The 23,375-nt window shown below is 37.1% G+C and overlaps 1 protein-coding gene across 2 annotated transcripts in view; it reads right to left on the bottom strand.

The window, feature by feature from the left end:
* The window catches only part of TTBK2 (tau tubulin kinase 2), a 184,178-nt gene that overhangs the window by 134,486 nt on the left and 26,317 nt on the right, over positions 1 to 23,375 (bottom strand). Inside the window, exons 1-3 of one of the 2 annotated variants that reach the window (XM_055316792.1) lie at positions 19,979 to 19,999; positions 9,950 to 10,085; positions 5,598 to 5,745 (exon numbers count right to left, since the gene is read on the bottom strand). In XM_055316792.1, coding sequence (XP_055172767.1) covers positions 5,598 to 5,745; positions 9,950 to 10,018 — 217 coding nt within the window. In that variant the 5' untranslated portion in view covers positions 10,019 to 10,085; positions 19,979 to 19,999. Of the gene's footprint in view, positions 1 to 5,597; positions 5,746 to 9,949; positions 10,086 to 19,978; positions 20,000 to 23,375 lie in introns of those variants that run through there. The other variant, XM_055316791.1, reaches the window with a different exon arrangement.

Raw genomic sequence — 23,375 nt, forward strand, 5'->3', positions numbered from 1 at the left:
AGTATTCTTGGCTGCATGTTCTTCTCATTTAGGACCCTGAATATATCCTGCCAGCCCTTTCTTGTCTAACAGGTCTCTGTGGAGAGGTCTGCTGTTAACCTAATATTTCTCCCCATATAAGTTAGGGATCTCTTGTCTCTTGCTGCTTTAAGGATCTTCTCTTTATCTTTGGAATTTGCAAGTTTCACTATGAAATGTCGGGGTGTTGAACGGTTTTTATTGATTTTAGGGGGGGAATCTATCTCCTGGGTCTGAATGCCTGTTTCCCTCCCCAAATTAGGGAAGTTCTCAGCTATGATTTGTTCAATTATGCTTTCTGGTCCTCTGTGCCTTTCAGTGCTCCCTGGAACCCCAATTAAATATAGATTTTTCCTTCTGAGGCTGTCATTTATTTCCCTTAACCTTTCCTCATGGTCTTTTAATTGTTTTTCTCTTTTTTCCCCAGCTTCGTTCCTTGCCATCAACTTGTCTTCTATGTCACTCACTCTTTCTTCTACCTCATTAACCTTCGTCATTAGGTCCTCCAGTTTGGATTGTATCTCATTTAATTGATTTTTAATTTCGGCCTGATTAGATCTAAATTCTGCAGTCATGAAGTCTCTTGAATCCTTTATGCTTTTTTCAAGAGCCACAAGTAGCTTTCTAATTGTGCTTCTGAATTGGCTTTCTGACATCGAATTGTAATCCAAATTCTGTGACTCTGTGGGAGAGAGTACTGTTTCTGATTCTTTTATGGTGAGTTCTTTCTAGTCATTTTGCTCAGTGCTGAGTGACTAAAAACAAGTTGTATTGGATAAAGGAAGAAAAAAAAAAAGAAAAAACAAACAAACAAAAAACCAAAAAGGAGGGGTATCCTCTGGTTCTATATACTGTAAATCCCTCGACTTCCCCTGGAGTTTTTTAGCACTGCTCTGTCAAGAACTTGCTCTTCCCATCCTTCCAGCTGGTCTTCTCGGGGAGGGGCCTGCTGTGCTGATTCTCAAGTGTGTGCACCTGGGGGAGTTGCCCTGCCCCTTACGAGGTGCACAGCTCAGTGGGAGCCGTTTATCCTGTAAGGCCCCTGCTCCCTGGCAGCCCCACTCCGTCCCAGGCACAGGGTGACACCAGGTGGGACAACCACACTGGCGGCGGCCAGCTCTCCAGCCCTCCAGCCTTGGAGTCAGATCCCGCAGTAACTACCGCAGCTCCCAGTCCACACTGGCCTGGATGCTCCGGGGGTGGGGGTGCTGATCTATATCACTCGGGGGTGCCCTGCAGCAGGAGTGTCCTTGCTGTCCTGTGCCCTCCCAGCCTCTTCCTGTCCCGGGGGAACACAGGATCCTGGGCTGTGTCCCCAGGTGCCCTGTGATCCGGGGTCTGTGCTGCTATAATCACGCTGCCAGGGGCATAGCCCCCTCGGCGCAGAGCCAGCCCCTGAGCTTCTCCCAAGTCCCCACTACGTGTGCACTCCAGCCCTTTACCGAGCTGGGCCTGCAGTGTGTGGCGCGTTCTCCCCCAGGGCGCACTTCCTCTGTTAGTGACCCCAGGAACCTGGAGGCTCCAGTGCCCCTCCTGGGATCCTGCCCAAGTGCCCCGCGAGCGCCTTTCCATCTGGGAAGAATCTGGAGCGGATTTTTAAAGTTCCTGCTTCTCTGTTACTGGGCTTTCCTGTCCTGTAGGCTATCACCGATCGGCCTTGTCCCAGCTCCTCATAGGGGCCCCTCCCCCACTTGATTATTTTTTATTTACTTACTTTTTCCGTCTTCCTACCTTGTTAGAAGCGCAAGCTCTTCTCTCTGTAGTGTTCCAGCTGTTCTCTCTTTAAATCTCAGGCTGAATTTGTAGGGTTTCCGGATGATTTGAAAGTTATCTAGGTAAGTTGGTGGGGACAGGTGACTTGGGGACCCTACTCCTCTGCCATCTTGCCCTGCCCCCCCCCAAGAATCCTTTTAAACAGCATTGATGGTAGGTTCCTCAGGTATTGCAGAATTACTAGTGATCAGTTTGAAATCTTGAGACAGGTTTTTTCTCTTATACCACTACTGCAAATAAAACTGTATTTATTTAAAAGACAAAAAAAGAACAGTGTGGTGAGATATAGCTCAAGAATTCATTAAAATGGAGACCTGAGGATAGACAGGCTATCACTATAAAACATTTATTGAAGATGGGAGGGACGCCTGGGTGGCTCGGTGGTTGGGCATCTGCCTTCAGCTCGGGGTGTGATCCCCAGGTCCTGGGATCAAGTCCTACACTGGACTCCGTGCATGGAGCCCTTTGCCTATGTCTCTGCCTCTCTCTCTCTCTCTCTCTCTCTGTCTCTGTCTCTCATGAGTAAATAAATAAAATCTTAAAAAAAAAAAAAAGAAGATGGGAGAGAAGAAAGAAAAAAGAATATAACAGACTAGGGAGGCCATTATTAATTATCCCCTTTGCTCCAAGTTTCAAAGCAAATGAACTGAAAGACAAAGGTCAGAAGACAGTATAGTCCAAATGGAGACAAGGAGGAAGTACAAATAAATGGTTATATAGAGATAAATGTTAATAAAAAGAAAACTAGGGATACTTTAAATATTAACTAAGTGTAGAAGTATTACCTAACAGGTCTACAGATAGATGGTTTAGTTGTATTTTTATTTTCAAGACTTTATGTAGATTCGAGTTAATTCACATATAGTAGAGTATTAGTTTTGAGGTAGAATTTAGTGATTCATCAGTTGCATAGAACACCCATTGCTCAGTACATCAAGTACCCTCCTAAATGGATATCACCCAATTACCCCTTAACCCACCTGCCACCCCTGCAGCAACCCTCAATTTGTTCCCTGCAGGTAAGAGTCTCATATAGTTTGTTTGCTTTAGTAGTGACTGACACATTCAAACACATTTGTAAAAAACAAGTACAATTCAGGAGTCTACCTTGATTCAAAAGAGAATTGTAGGATACTTCCAGAGTGGTTCAGAGAGCTGTGAAAAGAGAACAGTCTAATGTAGCAGCATAGGAGAGGTCATTTAGAAGAAAAGATAGGGTAAAATGCTAAGGCCTTCATACTTTAGGGCTGATGACAAAAGATCATACTAGTAATGAGAGTTATGCATGAGCTGAGGAAATCTAGGGTTAGCTAGTACAGGAAAGGCTGCAAGACAACTGAGAAGTGAGGGAATCCAGGAAAAAACACTAAGAATTTTGAAAGGGGGAACTGATTTATTAAAAAGCAAAACTTAGGGTCCTGGCTAAATTCATTATAAAATATCCTTTTATCTTATAAAGAAATAATCTTTATATCATCTATCAAAAATTGAACATCAATTTAAAGATTTATTTGAGAGAGAGTACACCCATGCACATGAGAGCTTGCATGTGCAGGAGGGAAGAGGGAGAGAGACAATTCTGAGATCACAACCTGAGTGGAAAGCAAGAGTGCGATGCTTAACCAACTGCACCTCCCAGACCCCCTGAACATCTTTTTTTTTTTTCTAAAGGTTTTATTTATTTATTCATGAGAGACACACACAGAGAGGTGGAGACATTGGCAGAGGGAGAAGCAGGCTCCCCACAGGGAGCCTGATGTGGGACTCAATCCCAAGACCCCAGGATCATGCCCTGAGCCAAAGGCAGACATTCAACCGCTGAGCCACCCAGGCGTCCCTGAACTGATGTTTAAAACCAATGATTCCTCTCTGTGTCTCTCATGAATAAATAAATAAAATCTTTAGGCAGCCCTGGTGGCTCAGTGGTTAAAACCAATGATTCCTTTAAAGGGCTAGCCTCTGGTTATGTATCTTCTCCTTACACACTAGCCGTTTTACTGGGGGTCAGTAAGAAGTCATTATGCCAAAAGGAAGGTAAGCATAATTCAGGCCATATAAAGTCAGCCCCAGATTCTAAAGCACCCTCAACCAGAGTACACTGTGAGGCATTAAATATGCAGGAGGCATTAAGTTAGGAAGCCAAGAAAGGAGTCAAGGGCTGCCTCACTGAAATACAGACTATGGAATTAAAATAAAAACTCTTTTACAAAACTTAAAAAGAAGAAATACAGACCAGAACATAAAAACCTATTTGTTTTTGGAAAGTGAAGAGTTCTGAGGACTAGGATGTGGTTATAAGCAGGTAGAAGAAACATTTTAGTTAACAGTATAAAAGATAAAATAGAAGGAAAAGAGAGACTTAGCTCCAAGGGTCTCCAATTCTTCCATTAAAAGGTACTAAAGTTATCTTCAAGCTTTATTCCAGAGAGTCCTGGGTAAATCGTGGCCAAAATAGTCAAGAGAACCTACAGAAAGGACTACAGAGCTGTATCCTGCCTCACCTGGAAGCATCTCCTCAGGGCCAAGTAGAGAAAGTGAAGTGGCATGCTCCAGGCCACATTGATGCTAACATATCCTTTATGGGCTCATCTGAAAGTCAAACAGATTTCCTAGGATCTGTGCAACCCAGGAATTGGCAGCTCCAGCTGTACTGCCTTCCTAATTCCCCATGTTTTGGGAAACCTAAGTTGGGGCTAAGAATAACTATTAAAAAGATCTATAATTTCATGAGCATCAGGCTCTCTCTCAAATAAGCCAACTGGTAGAGAAACCTGGATAATGAGAAAGCTTAGGCAAAGGACAACGACTGCCAGAATACATTACCAGAATACATAATACACATTTCATCAACTTAACACAAACTAGTTTACTAGAATTCCAAACATCAGGAATTCACAAAGAGAGCACATTCATCCTAGAGACTACACAGCTATGAATTTGAAGGTTCTAGGCCACACAGTATTTTGTGCTTTTCTACTATTTCTACCAATTACAGTTATATCTATAATTTCAGCAAGTTCCTTTGCTCTATGTTAGTATTAAATTCTTTTAGATAATAATAAATGTCCCATGACAATATCAAATCTTCTAGAACTTAACAAGATCATTTAATGTGTTAATCACCCCACTTAATTTTGATTCAGATAAAACGTTTAAATATGAGTAATATCAGATTATATCATTAAACTGAAAATAAAAGGGTAAATAGAAAATAGCAATATATTCAGGGTTTTACATCACTGGGTTAAAGTCAGAAAAAATGTTTTTTATCCTTGTGATAAAAAATAGGAACCCAATTAGTAAAACAGATCTCAAAAATGACAACAGGGCTAGAAAAAGTTATTCTATGAAACTGAAGTTAATGAAATCACGTAACAAATAGCATTATTTTTAATCCATCCTGCAGTGATTTGAAGGCAGCTTCCTTAACGTGATTAAAGCATATTTACCAAAACCAACATGGGTAGAAACAACTCAGAGGTATTCATGTTCAGTGGTTTAAAAAAAGGGAGACAAATTTTCACCATAAGAGACTTACAAAAACACTTTCTAAAGCAGAATATTTCAGGTAATTCACTCTCTCATCCTTATTTACCATGAAAAGGAATTCCCACAGTCCAATTAACCTAAGCAATTAATACTTCTACTACTACTAGCTAGTGATAAAATTTCCAAGAGAAAATACTAAGCATTGTTTATACTGAGCTTACACCTGATTACTCAGTTAATCGTTATAGAATTTAATGAGGCCCAGAAAGGTAACAATAAATTATAAACTGTCTGGTACATCATGCAAAACAGCTTACCTTGTAGTTTTTTCAATACAGCCACCTCCATTTTCAGAACTTGTTTTGGTTGTTGAGCTGATTCTACCTTCAGTGCAACATTTTCCCTGGTAAGCATGTCCAAGGCATCGTAAATTTCTCCAAAGCCCCCACCCCCAATCTTCCTCAACTGCACAGGAAATAAGAACACACACATATATAATTACTAGAACATTCTAATTGGAAACCAACTCATTTCTTATATTAAGAAAACTATATGTAATTTTACTATCCCTATTTGAGGATAAAAGATTTCAATATTGTTAATTACACATATGCCAAGAGGAAAATAAATGCCTAGAAAGAGCATCAAAATCTTTTCCCACAGTTTTGTCTACAAAAGGTAATGAAATTATTTCAGCCACAAACAATTTTAAAATTTAGTCTACACCCGCATCAAAAATGTCACAAAAAAAGCACAGTATCTGAATGTTTCACTTCCCGCAAATGCCCAAGAACGAGATACGTTATTTTAACTCTAAAAGCAATCATTTGAAGACTTTTTAAACCATAAAATCTTTTCACCAATTGAAATCTTATCTGGAACCCAGCTGAGATGTGTATGTGGGGAGGTTGGAGGTGGGAGTGGGGCAACCAGAACCCAATTGTCTCACTACCATTTACCCTCCTCTTTGAGGCATCACGCCAGCTCCACAGAAAAGACAGAAAGCTCCTGTTCTAAGCTATCCCAGAGTTTGCTATACAACTATATACTCAATAATATGCTCAAACGCTAACCTCTAATCAAATAAAACACTTTCAACCAACACTTAACAGCCTTCCTGATAAAATGTGTCAGCTTAACTGGGGAATACCAGGATCTTTGTCTTAGTATTATAAGCCAGTTCTCAAGTGTTAGTGACAACAGAACCTAGAGCTTTGAGCACCAAGGTGCTCATACTTATTGAAGTATATCTTCAAGTTAGACACAGCATGGAATTAGCCTTCTTCCATTTCCTGAAGGTCTTCTCTTTTCCATTTTATCAAACACCTAGGATATGATACGATGCAGGAAGTCATCACTGGAGGTACAGGGTCCTAAATCCTCACCACCCCAGAGGATTCATTTGAAGTTCTACTTCTTTCAACATTGGGTCTGTACTGATTACTGCCGCCAAGCTGATTTCTCTATCTTCTGAATTTCTATAGGAGTTATTTGCTTCATCATTTAATTCATCATTTTCCTAGGCTAACCACCTCAGACATCACTTGTATTATCACACTCTACTGGGTTTTTTTTAACTTTCCACTATCAATGTCCTAGCCCCCTACAGTGAAACTAAGTTTCTTCAGAGAGCCAATCCTTTCTATTTTTTTGTTTCCACTCTAGCAGGTGGCTAAGTGGTAACTACATAATTATTGCTAAATAACTATTCAATGCTTTGTATATAAGAACCACAATCCTTTATTCCAGTTGGGTGATGGGAAGAGATACCATGAGGAACTCCAGTATTAGCTCAGGATTAAAAATAAAGCTCCAGAACTTCATTTATTTTTTTGTCGGGCCCTGATCTTTACTTGATTCTTAACATTTGTCCATTAAACAAAATCTAGCGTAACTTTAAAAACTCGTTAACAGTACAAAAGGGATATCTAATTATGGACTGTGGTGAAATGTTTTACCTTACAAAAAAAAAACCTTATCAAATGACAGAACCAAAAATCTACATCAAAGTAATAATTTTGCTCCTTGGTCTATTCTTGTCATTTCATCAATAGTGGAACATTAATATTTTGTATTGAGCTTGACAAAGCACTAAGATATCATAAATGTTTAAGATGCAAAGAGCTAGAGACAGTTTAGTATGATGGGGGTGTGCAGGTTAGGGAAAGAATAGAGGCAAGACCTGTGGCAGACTTTCTTTCCCAAAGATGATCACAACAATATCATTCATCCCATTTGCTCTTCCTCAGTGTAACCTTACCACTCACCCGTCAAGACACAGAGTCCATTCCCCACCAGCTTAAATCTGAGTAGATCTTGCAACTGCTTTGTCCAACAGAACATGGCACAGTAATACTGCACCAGCCTTGAGAAGTCCTTTACCAGCCTTGTAGCTTCTGTTTTCTGTCTCTCAAAATCCAGCTAACATGTAAAAAGTGTGACCATCCTGAGAAGCCATGGACCTGTAGAAAGGGTCCTAGCTAATAAGCTACAGGGATGAAGCAAGGTGGGTAAGGAAATGAAGGACCTCCAAGTCAACAAACAAGCCATTTGTGAGTGGATCCTCTAACCCACACAATCCTGCAAGTGCCACATGGTTAAGAGACAAGCCACCCAGGCAAACTTTTCTCAGATTCTTAATCCACAAAATCATAAGCAAATTAAAAATTGTTTTAAGCCTCTACGTTTTGAGGTAATTTGTTCATAATGGTAGATAAGCAAAACACCATCTGTAACAATGAGCATGTGATTTCTTACTAAAATTCCACTATGTCTCCCCAATTTGGAGGACATGTTCCATATATATATTCATTCTAATTATCAGGAGACAGCAATTATGCCAGGCGTAGCTTCATTTGTCACCTTTTGAGATGTCTACTGAAAACAGCCAAACTTTATCACAGCACTTAATACAAAGCACTCACCAAAGCAACACTCATTCCTGACTTACATAAAAGATTACTAACTGCTGGAATTTCTCTGTACTAATCCAATATGACAACATGGTTCTTTTCTTATATTTACCAAGTAAATTTTCAAAGAACTACTGATTTGCCTACTTGGTAAAATCCTGTATCCCAGACACAACATTTGTATTCTAAAGGAAGAATCTTCTTTTTTTCAATCTGTAATAGATGATGGAAACCACAAAATAACTTTGCTAAACTTTCTAATGGAATAAAACTTTGACTAATAAAAGAATGGGTAGCAATAAAATATATATTTACATCTAAGACAAACATTGTTCATTTAAGAGCAGGAAAGACGGAAGATTCCAAATCTAGGGCAAGTCTTCAGAAGACTACTAGGATCATGTTGAAAAGACTCAAGAGACAACGTGAAGGGTGTTCCCTAGTCAAATGAGACAATCTGGGGATCAATAAGGATAATAACTACAACTGAATGAAAGACATGAAATATGTTTAAATCCATGAATTCTTAATTGTGTATATTTTAAAATATCATTGGTCACTTTCAGAAAATGCTAGGGAGCCAATTCATTATTCTGAAAACTGGTAAATTAAGAAAAAGAATTAAGTATTTATTCTGTTTTCCTAATCAAAATGATCTCATGGTAATCAAATAGCTGATGACAGGAAATTTTTCTTTGTAGATGTACTTCAACTAAAAAAGATGAAGGAATGACAGAATGTCACAATCTGCAATTAATAGACCGAGAAAATGATGATTAATAGTGCTAAAATGTTAATGGACAAGACACACAATGTCTTAATGGGCAATAAGACATTATGTGCCTTCTACTGACAGTTCACAATAATGCCTTTATGAAAATAATGCCATCTCAATAAACAAACCTGAACTCAGATCTAATCAAGCCTCAATAAATAGTAATTACATAAAATACATGAAACAAAGAAACACATTAATACCATATACAAGAATTCAGAAAAATCCAAACTATAGTAAGTAAACTGTACAGGCAAATGACCTACTTTTTTCAATTAAAAAAAATTGTAAAGAGAAAAAGAAAGATGAAATCTAGAAATTAAAAGAAACTTATGTAATGTCAACCAACTGCAATACCCAGGTTTTATTTGGATTTGATTCAAATCATTAAAAATAATTTACAACAGGAGAAATGTGAAAGTTGAAAGGATACTTAATGATATTTAAAATCTTTTTCTTTTTTAGGTGCAATAATATTATGATTATATTTTTAAAAGAATTTTTATCCTTTAGAGATATATAACTGGAGTACATACAGAAGATGTGATTTGCTTCAAATATTCTGGGAGGGAGGTTAAAGAGATAAAATAAGTTGCCTATAAAATAACTATTTAAGCTGGACATGAGTATAAAAGGTTCATTAAATCAGTCTCCCTATTTTATGTATGCTTACAATTTTCCTTAATAAAAAGTTCAAAATTTTAAAACAGAGAAGCTCATTGTACTTTGTTTTTAATTTGTCTTTCCCTAAGTACAGTTTTATCTACCTTACTCAATATTAGCTATTAGAGGTTAGAAAAATTTACTACTACATAAATCAAGAATTATGGTATAAACAATTTAATCACAGGAAAATAAATGAAAACATGCTTTAGGCATTGTAAGTAATGTATGAATTATTTCCTATGGAAATGCTAGTTTTATCAAGATTCCAAAAATTACCCCGATATGTTCTCTGTCTCTCTCTAAGATGTGTACCTACCACTTTCCATCTTTCTTTGACCAGGATTCCAACACTGAGAATATCCGGCTGCTCTCCTCCTCCACTCATTGCAATTCACTGATGTGATAAAACGGCTACACAGGCATCCAGCTCCCAAGGATGGTTTCCATTTAACCTAAAGCAAAAAACAAAAAACAAAACAAACAAAAAAAAAAAACCAGCAGCAGCATATCAGGGCTAAATAAGCAATACAAACATACTAGGACCAGGTAGCACTACTAATTCTATACATTAATTAGGTTGTTTTGTTGGGAAGGGGGTAAAAACCCCACAAAACTCACTTTCACTCACTTTTCTGTTTAGTACATATTAAAAATTCAAAAAGTACTTACCTTTCCATTACAGATGCCCGTGAAGTAGTTAAACATTACAAAGACATTATGTTACAACACAGATATAATTTCAATCACTGTGATTGCTAGACCATAGAGCACGCATGCTGTCAATAGCAACTGATCAAGACAGACCGCTTAAGAAAAAGACATGGTACCTAATTTATTTACAACAGCATACAGTTTAATAGGTTGTAACTTAGAGCTTAACATCATTTAGAGCTAATAAAATTTTAATGTAACTTAATGTACATAATGCATTCAAAGTGCATAGAAAATAAACATAAGACATAGAAAAGGGCAGCTGATCAATTCCAATACAATGATATTTTAATAAAAATAAGATAGTAATATGAACAGCATATTTATAAAAAATGAAAATACAGCAGAAAAATCTGGCCTAAAGGAGATGAAAACTGTAACTTTATGTTACAGAACAAACTGAAAGAAACTTTTTAAAAATTTTTAAAAGAACATAAATTGTAATTAGAAAAGCCCTTAAAAGAGAAAGCTAGACAACAGGAAAACAAAAAAAGGAATCTGAGCTGACTCAGAAAAGGATCAGAAATGAAAACTCAACTAGAAGAGAGAGACATGAGAGAAGACACCATACAAATAAGGGAGAAAAAAAGAAAATAAAAATAAATTTTAAGAAATTTAAAAGTGATTAAATAAAAGGCAAAGTAAATACAAAATAGATATTATAAGAGGCCCTATGCTATGAAATAGAACAAAGACTAGCCACTATAATTCAAAAAATTTGTGGAAATTTTTTTAAAAGGCTAAATCTGCATATTAAAATAGTATACCACATACTTGGAAAAACAACTCAGAAGATCAACATCAACACACAGTCTCAAAAAAAAAAAAAAAAAAAAACAACACACACAGTCTCATAAAACTACCGGGTTTTAAGGTGAAAAAAATTTCATTGGCATCTGTGCTGATAGTCCAAATTACTTATAAGGCAAAGAAAAAAGACAGTGGCACTGACCAACAACAGACACTGGCACAAACTTTTTACACCAGCAGACAATGAAATTATATATTTAAATACCCAAGGAAATAAAATGTAAGCTAAGGATGTTCTACACAGTCAAGTCGACTTTCATGGCTAAAGGAAACAAATGATTATGAAACACAACTCTAACACTGTTTCCAGGAAATGCCCCCAGGAATCAACTACATAACAGGTATCAGACAATCAAGAAATTATGATAGAAGATCCGGCAAGAGGATCGGCCTGAAAGGCCTAAAAGCAATAATAACTCAGTAGCAATGAATACCCTTCCCTTTAGATTGTGGACTTTAAACATCATCTCCCATTAAAAGAAATTAGGGCTCCTTGGAGAAATGGCTTATTCCAGGTCTGACACAGGAAATTGTACACAAAGAACTTGGGACATCTTGTCAAATCAGAAAGCAAAACGTTAACAATACTACTATAGGCAACTCAAAAGGAAACCAGAGACAGGTAAAAGGATTCTCATTTGACAAATTTCTCATTTGAGCATACACAAGAATGGTGACTGCAGCGATTGGAAAATATCAAAAATATAAACACCTATGAGTTCATAATGACATTCAAAAAAAAAAAGAAAATTCCTTATTAGTCAACCTTTGGAGATAGGTAAGGTAGAGCTCATTATTTTGAACACTGATAAACAAAGAATCATGGATTTATCACACCTTTCTCGTAGGAACAGTATTCTGGGGAAATCAAGGAGATGATTTTTTTCCTCAGAGAATAATCATAGCTATTAAATGTTAGAAGAATTGATAGAATTAGAAAATCACTATTTGAGGCACCTGGGTGGCTCAGTGGTTGAGCATCTGCCTTCAGCTCAGGGTGTGATCCTGGAGTCCCAGGATCGAGTCCTGCATCAGGGTCCCCACAAGGAGCCTGCTTCTCCCTCTGCCTATGTCTCTGCCTCTCTCTGTGTGTCACTCATGAATAAATAAATAAAATCTTAAAAAAAAAAAAAGGAAGGAACGAAGGAACGAAGAAACAAAGGAAAATCACTATTTCCCAGGGCGCCTAGGTGGCTCTGCTGGTTAAGTGACCAAGTCTTGATTTCAGTTCAGGTCATGATCTCAGGGTCGTGTGTGAGATCTAGCCCCAAGATGGTCTCCATGCAGGGCATGCAGCCTGCTTGAGATTCTCTCTCTCCCTCTGTTCCACCCTATCTGCCCCTTTAAAAAAAAAGAAAAGAAATCTTGCCTGTGAAGCAGAGATTATAACTGGGTAGCTTGAAGAGGACACACTGTATTTTACTGAGTGAAAAATACTCTCTTTGAACAGAGAATTGCTATTTGAAATGCTGCTTTGAATATTATTAGGCACATACATACAAGGTGGCATATACATACAATGGAATATTATTTAGCCTTTAAAAAGCAAATCCTGACATGCTACAACATGAATGACCTTGAGAACATTATGCTGAGTGAAATAAGCTGTTCACTAAAGGGCAAATACTCCATGAGTCTACTTATATGAAGTATTTAGAGTAGTCAAGATGATGGAAACAAAAAGGACAATGGCGGTTACTAGGGGCAAGAAGGGAGGGAAAAGCAGGGAGCTGATGTTCAATGGGAACAGAATTTCAGTTTTGCAAGATGAAAGAGTTCTGGATATCTCTTTTACAACAATGTGAATACACTTAACACTAGTGATCTGTACACTTAAAAATGATTAAGATGGCAAACATTATGTGTTCTTCACCACAGGAAAGAAGGAAGGAGAAAAAGGGGAAGGGAAAGGGGGGAAAAAGGGTAGGGGAAAGGGAAGGGAAGGAAAGGGAAGGGAAGGGAAGGGAAGGGAAGGGAAGGGAAGGGAAGGGAAGGGAAGGGAAGGGAAGGGAAGGGAAGGATAGGATAGTATGGGTCCATGGTGGGGAAACTAACATTCAGCATGATAATATACATCTAAACTCTAAAACAGCAATTACACTCCAAGGAATCTATACCCAACACATCATGACGAAAAATGTGTAATGGCTTTTTCACAAGGTTTTTCACTATAACACTACTTAAAATCACAAGACTAGGAAAAAAAAAAAAACTAACAGTCTATTAATAGATTAGGTGAATATAAAATGGCTCATCTATGTAATGGAGTACTAGTTCAGGAATAAGAGATACTGTTACAGTGATTTTCAGATATACTTTTTAAAAAATAATTAGAATTTATTTATTTATTAAGATTTTATCTATTTATTCATGAAAGACACAGAGAGAGAGGCAGAGAGGGAGGCAGAGAGGCTCCCCGCAGGAAGCCTGATGTGAGACTCCATCCCAGGACCCCAGAATCACAACCTGAGCTGAAGGGGACACCCAACCACTGAGCCACCCAGGCATCCCTTCAGGGTATACTGTTAAGTAAAAAAGAGCAAGATGTATTAAAGTATTTACAACATGCTAACTTTTGTGTAAAAGAAAGGTCAATGTTAAATTAACTTCTTTCCTTTTATTTAAAAAAAAGAAAAGAAAAGCCAAAACTTGATGAAAATTATTCTCTATAGTAGAGATCAGTGTGTTTTGTTGGTAAAGGGCCAGATAGTAAATATTTCAGGTTTTTCAAGCCAAATAATCTTTGTCATAGCTACTCAACTCTGCCGTTACAACACAAAAGAAGCTATAGATGATATGTAAACAAATGAGTATGGCGGTGACAAAACATTATTTACAAAAAGAGCTAGGTAGCCAAATCTGGCCTGCAAGCTGTTGTTTGCCAACCTTTTCTCAAAAGAAAGGAGAAAATATGACAGAAGGGATAAGACTTCTGTGAATCTGTTTTGTAATATAGTTTTGCTTTTTAACAAAATCACCGGGGCACCTGGGTGGCTCAGTCTGTTAAGTGCCTAACTAACTCTTATTTTGTCTCAGATTATAATCTCTTGATCATGAGATCAAGTCCCACATTGGGCTCTGTGCTGAGCATGGAGCCTGCTTTAAGATTCTCTCTAACCTTTTCCTTCTGCCCCTCAGGTTCTCTAACCTTTTCCTTCTGCCCCTCTCCCTGCCACCACCACCCTCCCTTGACACCATACTCGTGCATACACTGTCTCTTAAAAATAAATAAATAAATAAATAAATAAATAAATAAATAAATAAATAAATAAATCTTTTAAAAACAAATAAAGATAAAATCATTGTTTTACATGAGAAAAAATAATTCTTATATTCTCAATTCAAGAAAAGACCATTCCAACAGTAATCATCAGAGCCGGCTTTAAACTCATCCCAGTCTATCAATAATAGCTACAAATGAGTGACCACACTTCAGAAAGTCAACCCATCAGTAGTAACAGTGACACTCCATAATCACATCTGCATAACAAAGTTCAATCACTTCCTAAACACTCTCACTTTACCAACCCCTGAACTTGAAGCCACAGCTCTCCCTTGCACAGAGAGAAATAAATTTAGCATTCAGTTCAGATAGTGAGTGAGGGCCTCTTCCTTCAAGACAATTAAAAGACAAAATTAAATCTAAAAAGGAAAAAAGTGTCAAATACCAAAAATGGGGTGGCGGGTAACCACTAAATATTTAAAACAAACAAACCAGTAACCCACTGCATACCAAGTTTGTGGTATAATTACTCAGAAAATAATACAAGTGGCTTTGAAATACAGTATTTTAATTGTACATTCCTAGTGGGACATATCTAAAGGAATAAAAGAACCACAAAGAAATGTTAAAACTGCATTTAGTAGTGGTGCACCAGGGTGACTCAGTCAGTTAAGTGACTGTCTCTTGGTTTCAAAGCAGGTCATCATTTTATTGGTTGTGAGATTGAGCTGCACATCAGACTCTACATTCAGCTCCAAGTCTGCTTAAGATTTTCTCCCTCTGTCCCTTCCCCCCTCATGCATGCACAAAAGTGCTCTCTCGCTCTCTCTCGCTCGCAAATAAATCTTTTTTAAGAAAACTGCATTTAGTAGTTACATTGTTAGAAGTAATATCAATTGTTATTTTTAAACTACTATAGGTATACTATAGGACACAGCAAATAAGTGATTACATTAAGCCACCAGGTATCAACATTTTCAGCATCAAGAAATATAAATATAAAAGTCAAAGATGTAAAATTTCTGAAATCTTACAATGAAGAAAATATGAGAAAAAAAAAAGTCATGACCTTTATTTAAATGGGTACTTCACAACTAACCATTGGGAAGTCCTAGAAGCAATGCAGGGCTTAGCACTAGCATTAAGCATCCCTCAATATCCAGGTTGAGGTTACCAAATACCATTTCCCTCAAAAAAGGCGGGGAGGGGTAGTGAAAGTTCCTTGGACAAATGACTAGATCTAAAACTAGGGCAGGATATATAAAAGATATACCTAGAAGCTGGTATGAAAAGTTGGGTTGACTTAGAACTTAATAATAGATGGATGAGACTAGTAATACTTAGACTCACTGCTCAATATTATCATCTCTAAAAGAGCTGACATTAAACAGCATACCACCTACTTTGAAAACTGAATCAAGGTTCAGACCTACTCCCCAGGTCTCAAACTGGCTACTCAGTGGTACACATTTGGGACAGATATGAATATAATTTCAAAGGTTTTGAAAACTGAACTAATATTAAAACCAAAATACATGGAAGGTAGTCAGAACTTGCAACCTGAAGATAACTGCATAGCTAAAAATTTAAAATATCAACATTCTTCACAGAATTTTTTAAAAACTTAAGTATCGGGATCCCTGGGTGGCGCAGCGGTTTGGCGCCTGCCTTTGGCCCAGGGCATGATCCTGGAGACCCGGGATCGAATCCCACGTCGGGCTCCTGGTGCATGGAGCCTGCTTCTCCCTCTGCCTATGTCTCTGCCTCTCTCTCTCATTCTGTGTGACTATCATAAATAAATAAAAATTAAAAAAAAAAACTTAAGTATCATAATTTTTTAAATGTTGAGGATTCAATCCAAAATTATCAAACATAAAAAGAACCAGGAAAATCCCAAATTACATGTGAAAGGAAAATCAACAGATGCAAATAATAAGATGACACAGATTTAGGACCCATCAGACACTTTAAAATAGTTATAATGAAATGCTCCAAGAAGTGAAGGTGAATATCCTAGAAATGAATAGAAAGATACATGAAATCTCAGTAAAGAAAGAGAAGACATAAACAAATGGAAATTTTAGAAGTAAAAACACAGTAAGAAAAATTCTAAACGTTACTAGATGGAGTCAATAGAAGAATGGATGTGTCAGAGGAAAGCATCAGTAAACTTGAAAACAGAAAGTATTTTTATAAATGAACACAGACCCCAAGGATGAGAGACAATACCAAAAATTCTAACATTCATGTCATCAGAGTTATATTAGGAAAGGAAAAGTTATATGACAGAAAAAATATTTTTTAAAGATTTTATTTATTTATTCATGAGAGACAGAGAGGCAGAGACACAGGCAGAAAGAGAAGCAGGCTCCTCACAGGGAGCCCGATGTGGGACTCGATCCCCAGACTGAGATCACATCCTGAGCCAAAGGCAGACGCTCAACCGCTGAGCCACCCAGGTGTCCCAGAAAAAATATTTTTAAAGTAATGACTAAAATTCAAATTTTGTGAAAGACATACAACAGACTGAAGAATTTTAATTAACAGAATAACCACACACACACACACACACACACACACACACACACAATCCACTTCCAAACACATCAAAACCAAACTGCTGAAAATTAACACAAAGAAAAACCCTTAAAAACAGCCAGGAAAAAAATGACATTAAATTATAGGGAAACAATTCAAAGACAGTGAATTTCCATTTTTTTAAGTCTTTATTTTAATTCCAGTTAGTTAACGTACAGTGTTATGTTTATTTCAAGTGTACAATACAGTGATTTGACAATACCACACATCACCAGTGCTCATCACAAGTGTACTCCTTAATTCCCATCATCTATCTTTCACCCAACCCTCCACCTACCTCCCCTGTGATATGGATCAGTTCGTCCTCTATAGTTAAGTTTGTTTCTTGGTTTTTCTCTTTCTCTCTCTCATTTTGTTTCCTTTGCTCATTTGTTTTGTTTCTTAAATACCACACATGAACGGAATCACATATTTGCCTTTCTCTGGCTAATTTCACTTAGCATTATACCTTCTAGTTCCATCCATGTTGTTTCAAATGGCAAGATTTCGTTCATTTTATGGCTGAGCAATATTCCATTGTGTATATGCACATAAACACAGACACTATATCTTCTTTATCTATTCATTAATCGATGGACATTTAGGCTGCTTCCACATAGTGGATGGTAGCCAGCAAGAAATAGGAAAACATTTTTAAGTACTAAAAGTAACACACTGTCAACCCAGAATTCTGTATCCAGGAGAATATCCAATAGGGATAAAGATATTCTCAAATTAAAGTGAAATTAAGATTATGTGTTGTTAGCAGAGCTACTGTGAGAAAATTACCAAATAAATTTCTCCTGAGAAAAGGGAAATTATAACAGAAGGAAACCTGGAATAAAAGGAATGAGGGAAGAACATAAATGTAAATATGATAAACTAACCCCCTCTTGAATTCTTTAAAATATGCTTGACAGTTAAGAGCAAAACCTATAACACTTGTGTGAAAGAATTTTCAATATATATAGATATAACTCATAAGACTATTACAAGAAAAGGTGGAATACAGAGACCTATATAATGGTGATTATGTTTCTGCATTCCACCTGGAAGGGCAATATAAAAATTCTAGTAGGTTCTGAAAAATTAAATAGACATACTGTAAACCGTAGAGCAACCAGGGGGAAAACAACTGTACAAAAAGATAATCAAAAGCAAAAAAGAAGAAACTTCAAATATAAATGGCCTAAACACATCATTTCAAAGACAGAGATTATTCATATGAACATAATATCTAAGAAACTCACTTCATATATATAGGTTCAAAAGAAAAGGAATGCCCACTCCTGCTCCAGGTCTCCTTACTCTCTAGACAATAATTTAATCCTCAACAAGTGCTGGCAAGGATGTGGAGAAAAAGGAACCCTTTTGCACTGTTGGTGGGAATGCAAACTGGTACAGCCAAAAAAGTATGGAGGTTTCTCATAAAGTTAAGAAATAAAACTACCCTATGATCCAACAATTATACTACTGAGTATTTACCCCCAAAATACAAAAACACTAATTGAAAGGGATACATGCACCCTGATGTTTGCTGCAAATAGCCAAATTATAGAAGCATCCCAAGTGGCCATCAGTTGAAAAACAAATAAAGAAGAGGTGGTATAAGTACATACAATGGAATATTATTCAGCCATTAAAAAAATGAAATCTTGCCACTTGGAACAACATAGATGGAACTAAAAAGTATAATGCTAAGCAAAATAAGTCAGAGAAAGACAAATACCATATGATTTCTCTCATATGTGGAATTTAAGAAACAAAACAAATAAGGGAACAAAGAGAGAGAGAGAGAGAGAAAGAGAGGCAAACCAAGAAACAAACTTAACTACAGAGAACAAACTGATGTTTACCAGAGGGGAGATGGGTGGAGATTAAAGAATACACATGTTATGAGGCATCTGGATAGTTCAGTCAGTTAAGCGTCTCACTCTTGATTTTGGCTCAGGTCGTGGTCTCAGGGTTGTGGGATCCAGCTCTGTGTCAGGCTTCTGCACTCGGTGCAAAGTCTATTTGTCCTTCTCTTCTGCTCCTATCCTGTTTGCACTCTCTCATACATATTTTTAAAAACAGTACTTACAAAAAAAAAAAAAAAACAACAGTACTTACTATGATGAGCACTGAGTTTAGTAAAACAGTCTGTACAAAAGAGACTAATGTAATACTGTAAGTTAACTAAACTGGAATTAAAAATTAAAACTTGACTTCAAAAATAGATTAATCCTGACACATCTACATATATCAGGAAAACACTGGTGACATTTTTGTGGCCCAACAGAAGAGATTAACTTAGAGCTATTTCACTTCAAAGCAGATGGAGTGTGACTTCACATGAAGGCAGCATTAAGTACTACAGAAAAATACATGATTAACTTTAAACTCGTCAAAATATAATTACTAGTTTCCAGAATTTCCAGTACAGGACCTCCTAAAGAGAGAGCCATTGTTCAGTTAAAATTTAGTGTGCATGACAAAGTGTAATTCAAAAGAAGTTGTCTGTTTGATATTTAATTCTGCATTAAATCTTTAAATTTTTTCCTGTCTATGTTGCTTTTTTGTTAATACATGTTTCTTTGTATAATTTGTGATTTTCATATGTGTTGTCTTTATTATAAGAAATATCATTATAAATAAGCTTATATATAAATTTTTAAAAGAATGGGAAAATATATACCATGCAAATACTAATCAAAAGAAAGTTGAAGTACCAATAATAATATCAGACAATGTAGACTTCAGAGCAAAACAAATCCCTAGTGATGAAGGGGGACATCACATAATTAGAGAAAGGCCAATTTATGAATTATAAATATGTATACATCTTAAAAAGAGCATCAAAATATATAAAATAAAAATTAAACTGAAAGAAGAAATAGATAAATCCATTAATTATAAGGATTTTCCATCACTCCTGTCTCAACACTACTTCAGTAAAATAAAAAATATATTTGGTCTATATGTGGTCTTTTAATCTTTACATTTATAGATTTATCTCCAATTCCTGGCAGAGGTTAGCATTACCTGAGTGACAGGAATGTCAGTTATGCTGATGGGGTGACTGACTCCTGGCTCCTGGATTATTTCAGGATGGAGAATGGTCACTGGAAAGATCAAGCATGTGATTATAGGATTGGAACTTCCAGCCCCACCTCTCACCCTCCAGTCTCCAGAGAGAAGGGGACTGGAGATTTGAGTTCAATTACATGGCCAATGAGTTTTTTTTTTTTTTTTTTTTTATGAAATAGGGTATTTTTTTCCAAGATTTTATTTAAATTCAAGTTAGTTAACATATAATGTAGTATTAGTTTCAGTAGAATTTAGTGATTCATCACCAACATATACATCCTGTGCTCATCACAAGTGCCCTAAATGCCCATCATCCATTTACCCCATCCCTCCACCCACCTCCCCTCCAGCAACCCTGTTTGTTCTCTATAGTTAAGTCTCTTATGGTTTGCATCCTATGTTTTTATCTTATTTTTCCTTCTCTTAGCCTATTTATTTCCTAAATTTCACATGAGTGAAATCATATGGTATTTGTCTTTCTCTGACTTATCTTGCTTAGTTTAATACAGTCTAGTTCCATCCATGTTGTTACAAATGACATGATTTCATTCATTTTGATGGCTGAGTAATATTCCATTGTGTACATATACCACATCTTCCTTATCCATTCATCAGTCGATGGACATTTGAGCTCTATCCATACTTTGTCTATTATTGATAGTGCTGCTATCAATAGCAGTGCATGTGCACCTTCAAATCAGTATTTTTGTATCCTGTGGATAAACACCTACTATAAATATAGTGTAACTGCTAGGTTGCAAGACAGTTCTATTTTTAACCTTTTGAGGAACCTCCATTCTCTTTTCCAGTGGCTACACCACTTTGCATTCCCACCAACAGTGTAAGAGGGTTCCCCTTTCTCCACATCTTTGTACATGGCCAATTATTTCATCACACGTGTCTATATAATGAAATCTTGACATTAAAAATCTGGAGCTTCCTAGTTAGTGAACATGTGTACTCAGAGAGTGGCACACTCTAACTCCACAAGGACAGAAATTCTGCGGCTGGAATCCTTATCCAATATACTCTGTTGAATATGCCTATTCATCTGGCTGTTCATTTGTATCCTTTTGTAATAAAATGGTAATCAGAGGTATAACATTTTCATTAGTTCTGCTGAGTTCTTCTAGCAAATTATTAAACCTATGAGAAGCCCCAAATTTGCAGCTGGCCAGGCAAAGCATATGTGGTTTTGGGACACCCAGGATTTGTGCTATACTCTGAAATTGGTACAATCTTGTGGGACTGAGTCCCTTAACTTATAGGGTCTTCAATGACTCTGAGCAGTTAGTGTCAGAATTTAATTGAATTGTAGGATACCCAATTGGTGTCAGAGACCTGAATCAGAACCACCATCAATCAAATGAAATTAACATAGAACGCCCAACCTTGGGGCACCTGGGCGGCTCAGTTGGTTGAGCAGCTGACTTTTGGTTTCAGTTCTGATCATGATCTTGGGGTCCTGGGATCAAGCCTTGTGTTGGGCTCTACATTTGGTAGGGAGTCTGGTGGTGGATTCTCTCTCTTCCTCTTCCCCCCACACTCAGCTTGCTCTCACACTCTCTCTAAAATCAATCAACCAATCTTAAAAAAAAAAAAAAAAAAACACTCAATCCAACAAAAGCAGAATTTCTTTTCGGGCAGTGCGGGTGGCTCAGCAGTTTAGCGCTGCCTTCAGCCCAGGGCCTGATCCTGGAGACCTGGGATCCAGTCCCATGTCAGGCTCCTTGCATGGAGCCTGCTTCTCCCTCTGCCTGTATCTCTGCCTCTCTCCCTCTCTCTCTCTGTCTCTCATGAATAAATAAATAAATAATCTTAAAAAAAAAGAATATATTCTTTTCAAATGCACATGAAACATACACCATAAGAGACCATGTCATATCTTGGGTCAAAAAAAAAACCTTAACAAATTTTAACGAAATCATACATAGTATGCTCTCTGCTCATTAAGGTATTAAGTTAAATACCAGTAGCAGCAAGGTAATTGGAAACTCTACAAACACTTGGAAATATAAGAATATCAGGGCCAGTTCCTGCTTTTACAAAGAACATAATAAAATAAAGGAAATCTTTCAACTTCAAGATTTGTGGGCCCTATTTCTGGGCTCTCAGGGAAGCTATACTTAAACCATTATTAGAGTCAGCAAAACTTCGAACTTGGGTTCAGTTTCCTTCCTGAGTGCACAATGCATATGTGTTTTATTTATAAATAATATGAAAGGGAGCATTTCAAATATAAAGATAAGAGTAAAACCTCCCTGGTCCCATTAGACTGAAGTCATATAGCCCTGCTCATACTAAAAGCTTAAGATAAGGTCTATAATTTCCTGATATGTCTTTTGTCTAATAATTTACAACTCTTTATAGATATTTTAAAAGTATACAAACCTACACCAAATGTTTCTTCTTTAGAGCATTCTTTTCTTTTAAAAAAAAAAGATTTTATTTATTTATTCATGAGAGACATACACACAGAGAGAGAGGCAGAGACACAGGCAGAGGAAGAAGCAGGCTCCATGCAGGGAACCCGACGTGGGACTCGATCCCAGGTCTCCAGGATCACACTCAAGGCTGCAGGCAGCGCCAAACCGCTGCGCCACCAGGGCTGCCCAGAGCATTCTTTTCTTTGGGAATACGGTGTATCCTAGGCAGCCATCCTAACTTAAGCTTCAATGAAACTCTTTTTTAGAGATTCTAAAAGGTGTGTTTATTTTGCATTGACATTTTCTTGGAACAAAGTCATGCCCATTCATTTATGCGTTGTCTATAGCTGCTTTCATACTACTAGGGCTGAATTAAGTGATTGCAACATAGTATGGTACTCAGACCTATCATATTTACTATTTGAACCTTCAAGAAAAAGTATAGCAATGCCTGTATTAAGTAACCCAAAGATTAAAGAGAAAGCCTCTAGAAATATTAAAATATTTTTAAAACTAACTTTTTTAAAGGTTTATTGAGAATAAGAAAGAGAGGGAGCACAAGCAGGGGGAGAGGTAGAGGAAGAGGGAAAAGCAGACTCAGGTCTCAATCCCAGGCCCGTGGGATCACCTGAGCCAAAGACAGATACTTAACTGAGTCACCGAGGCACCCCTCATTATGAATGTTTTTAATGCTATAATCTTCCCTCTGATCACTGCTTTAGCTGCATCCTGCACATTTCTATATGCTGTATTTTAATTTTTCTTCAATTGAAAATATTTTGGAGTCCCTGGGTGGCTCAGTTGGTCAAGCCTCTGTCTTCGGCTCAGGTCATAATCCCAGAGTCCTGGGATCCAGTCCCACACTGGGTTCCCTGGTCAATGGGGAGTCTGCTTCTCCCTCTCACACTTCCCCTGCTTGTGCTCTC

The sequence above is a fragment of the Nyctereutes procyonoides genome, unplaced genomic scaffold (genome assembly GCF_905146905.1).
Source record: "Nyctereutes procyonoides isolate TBG_1078 unplaced genomic scaffold, NYPRO_anot_genome, whole genome shotgun sequence".
NCBI classification, from domain to species: domain Eukaryota; kingdom Metazoa; phylum Chordata; class Mammalia; order Carnivora; family Canidae; genus Nyctereutes; species Nyctereutes procyonoides.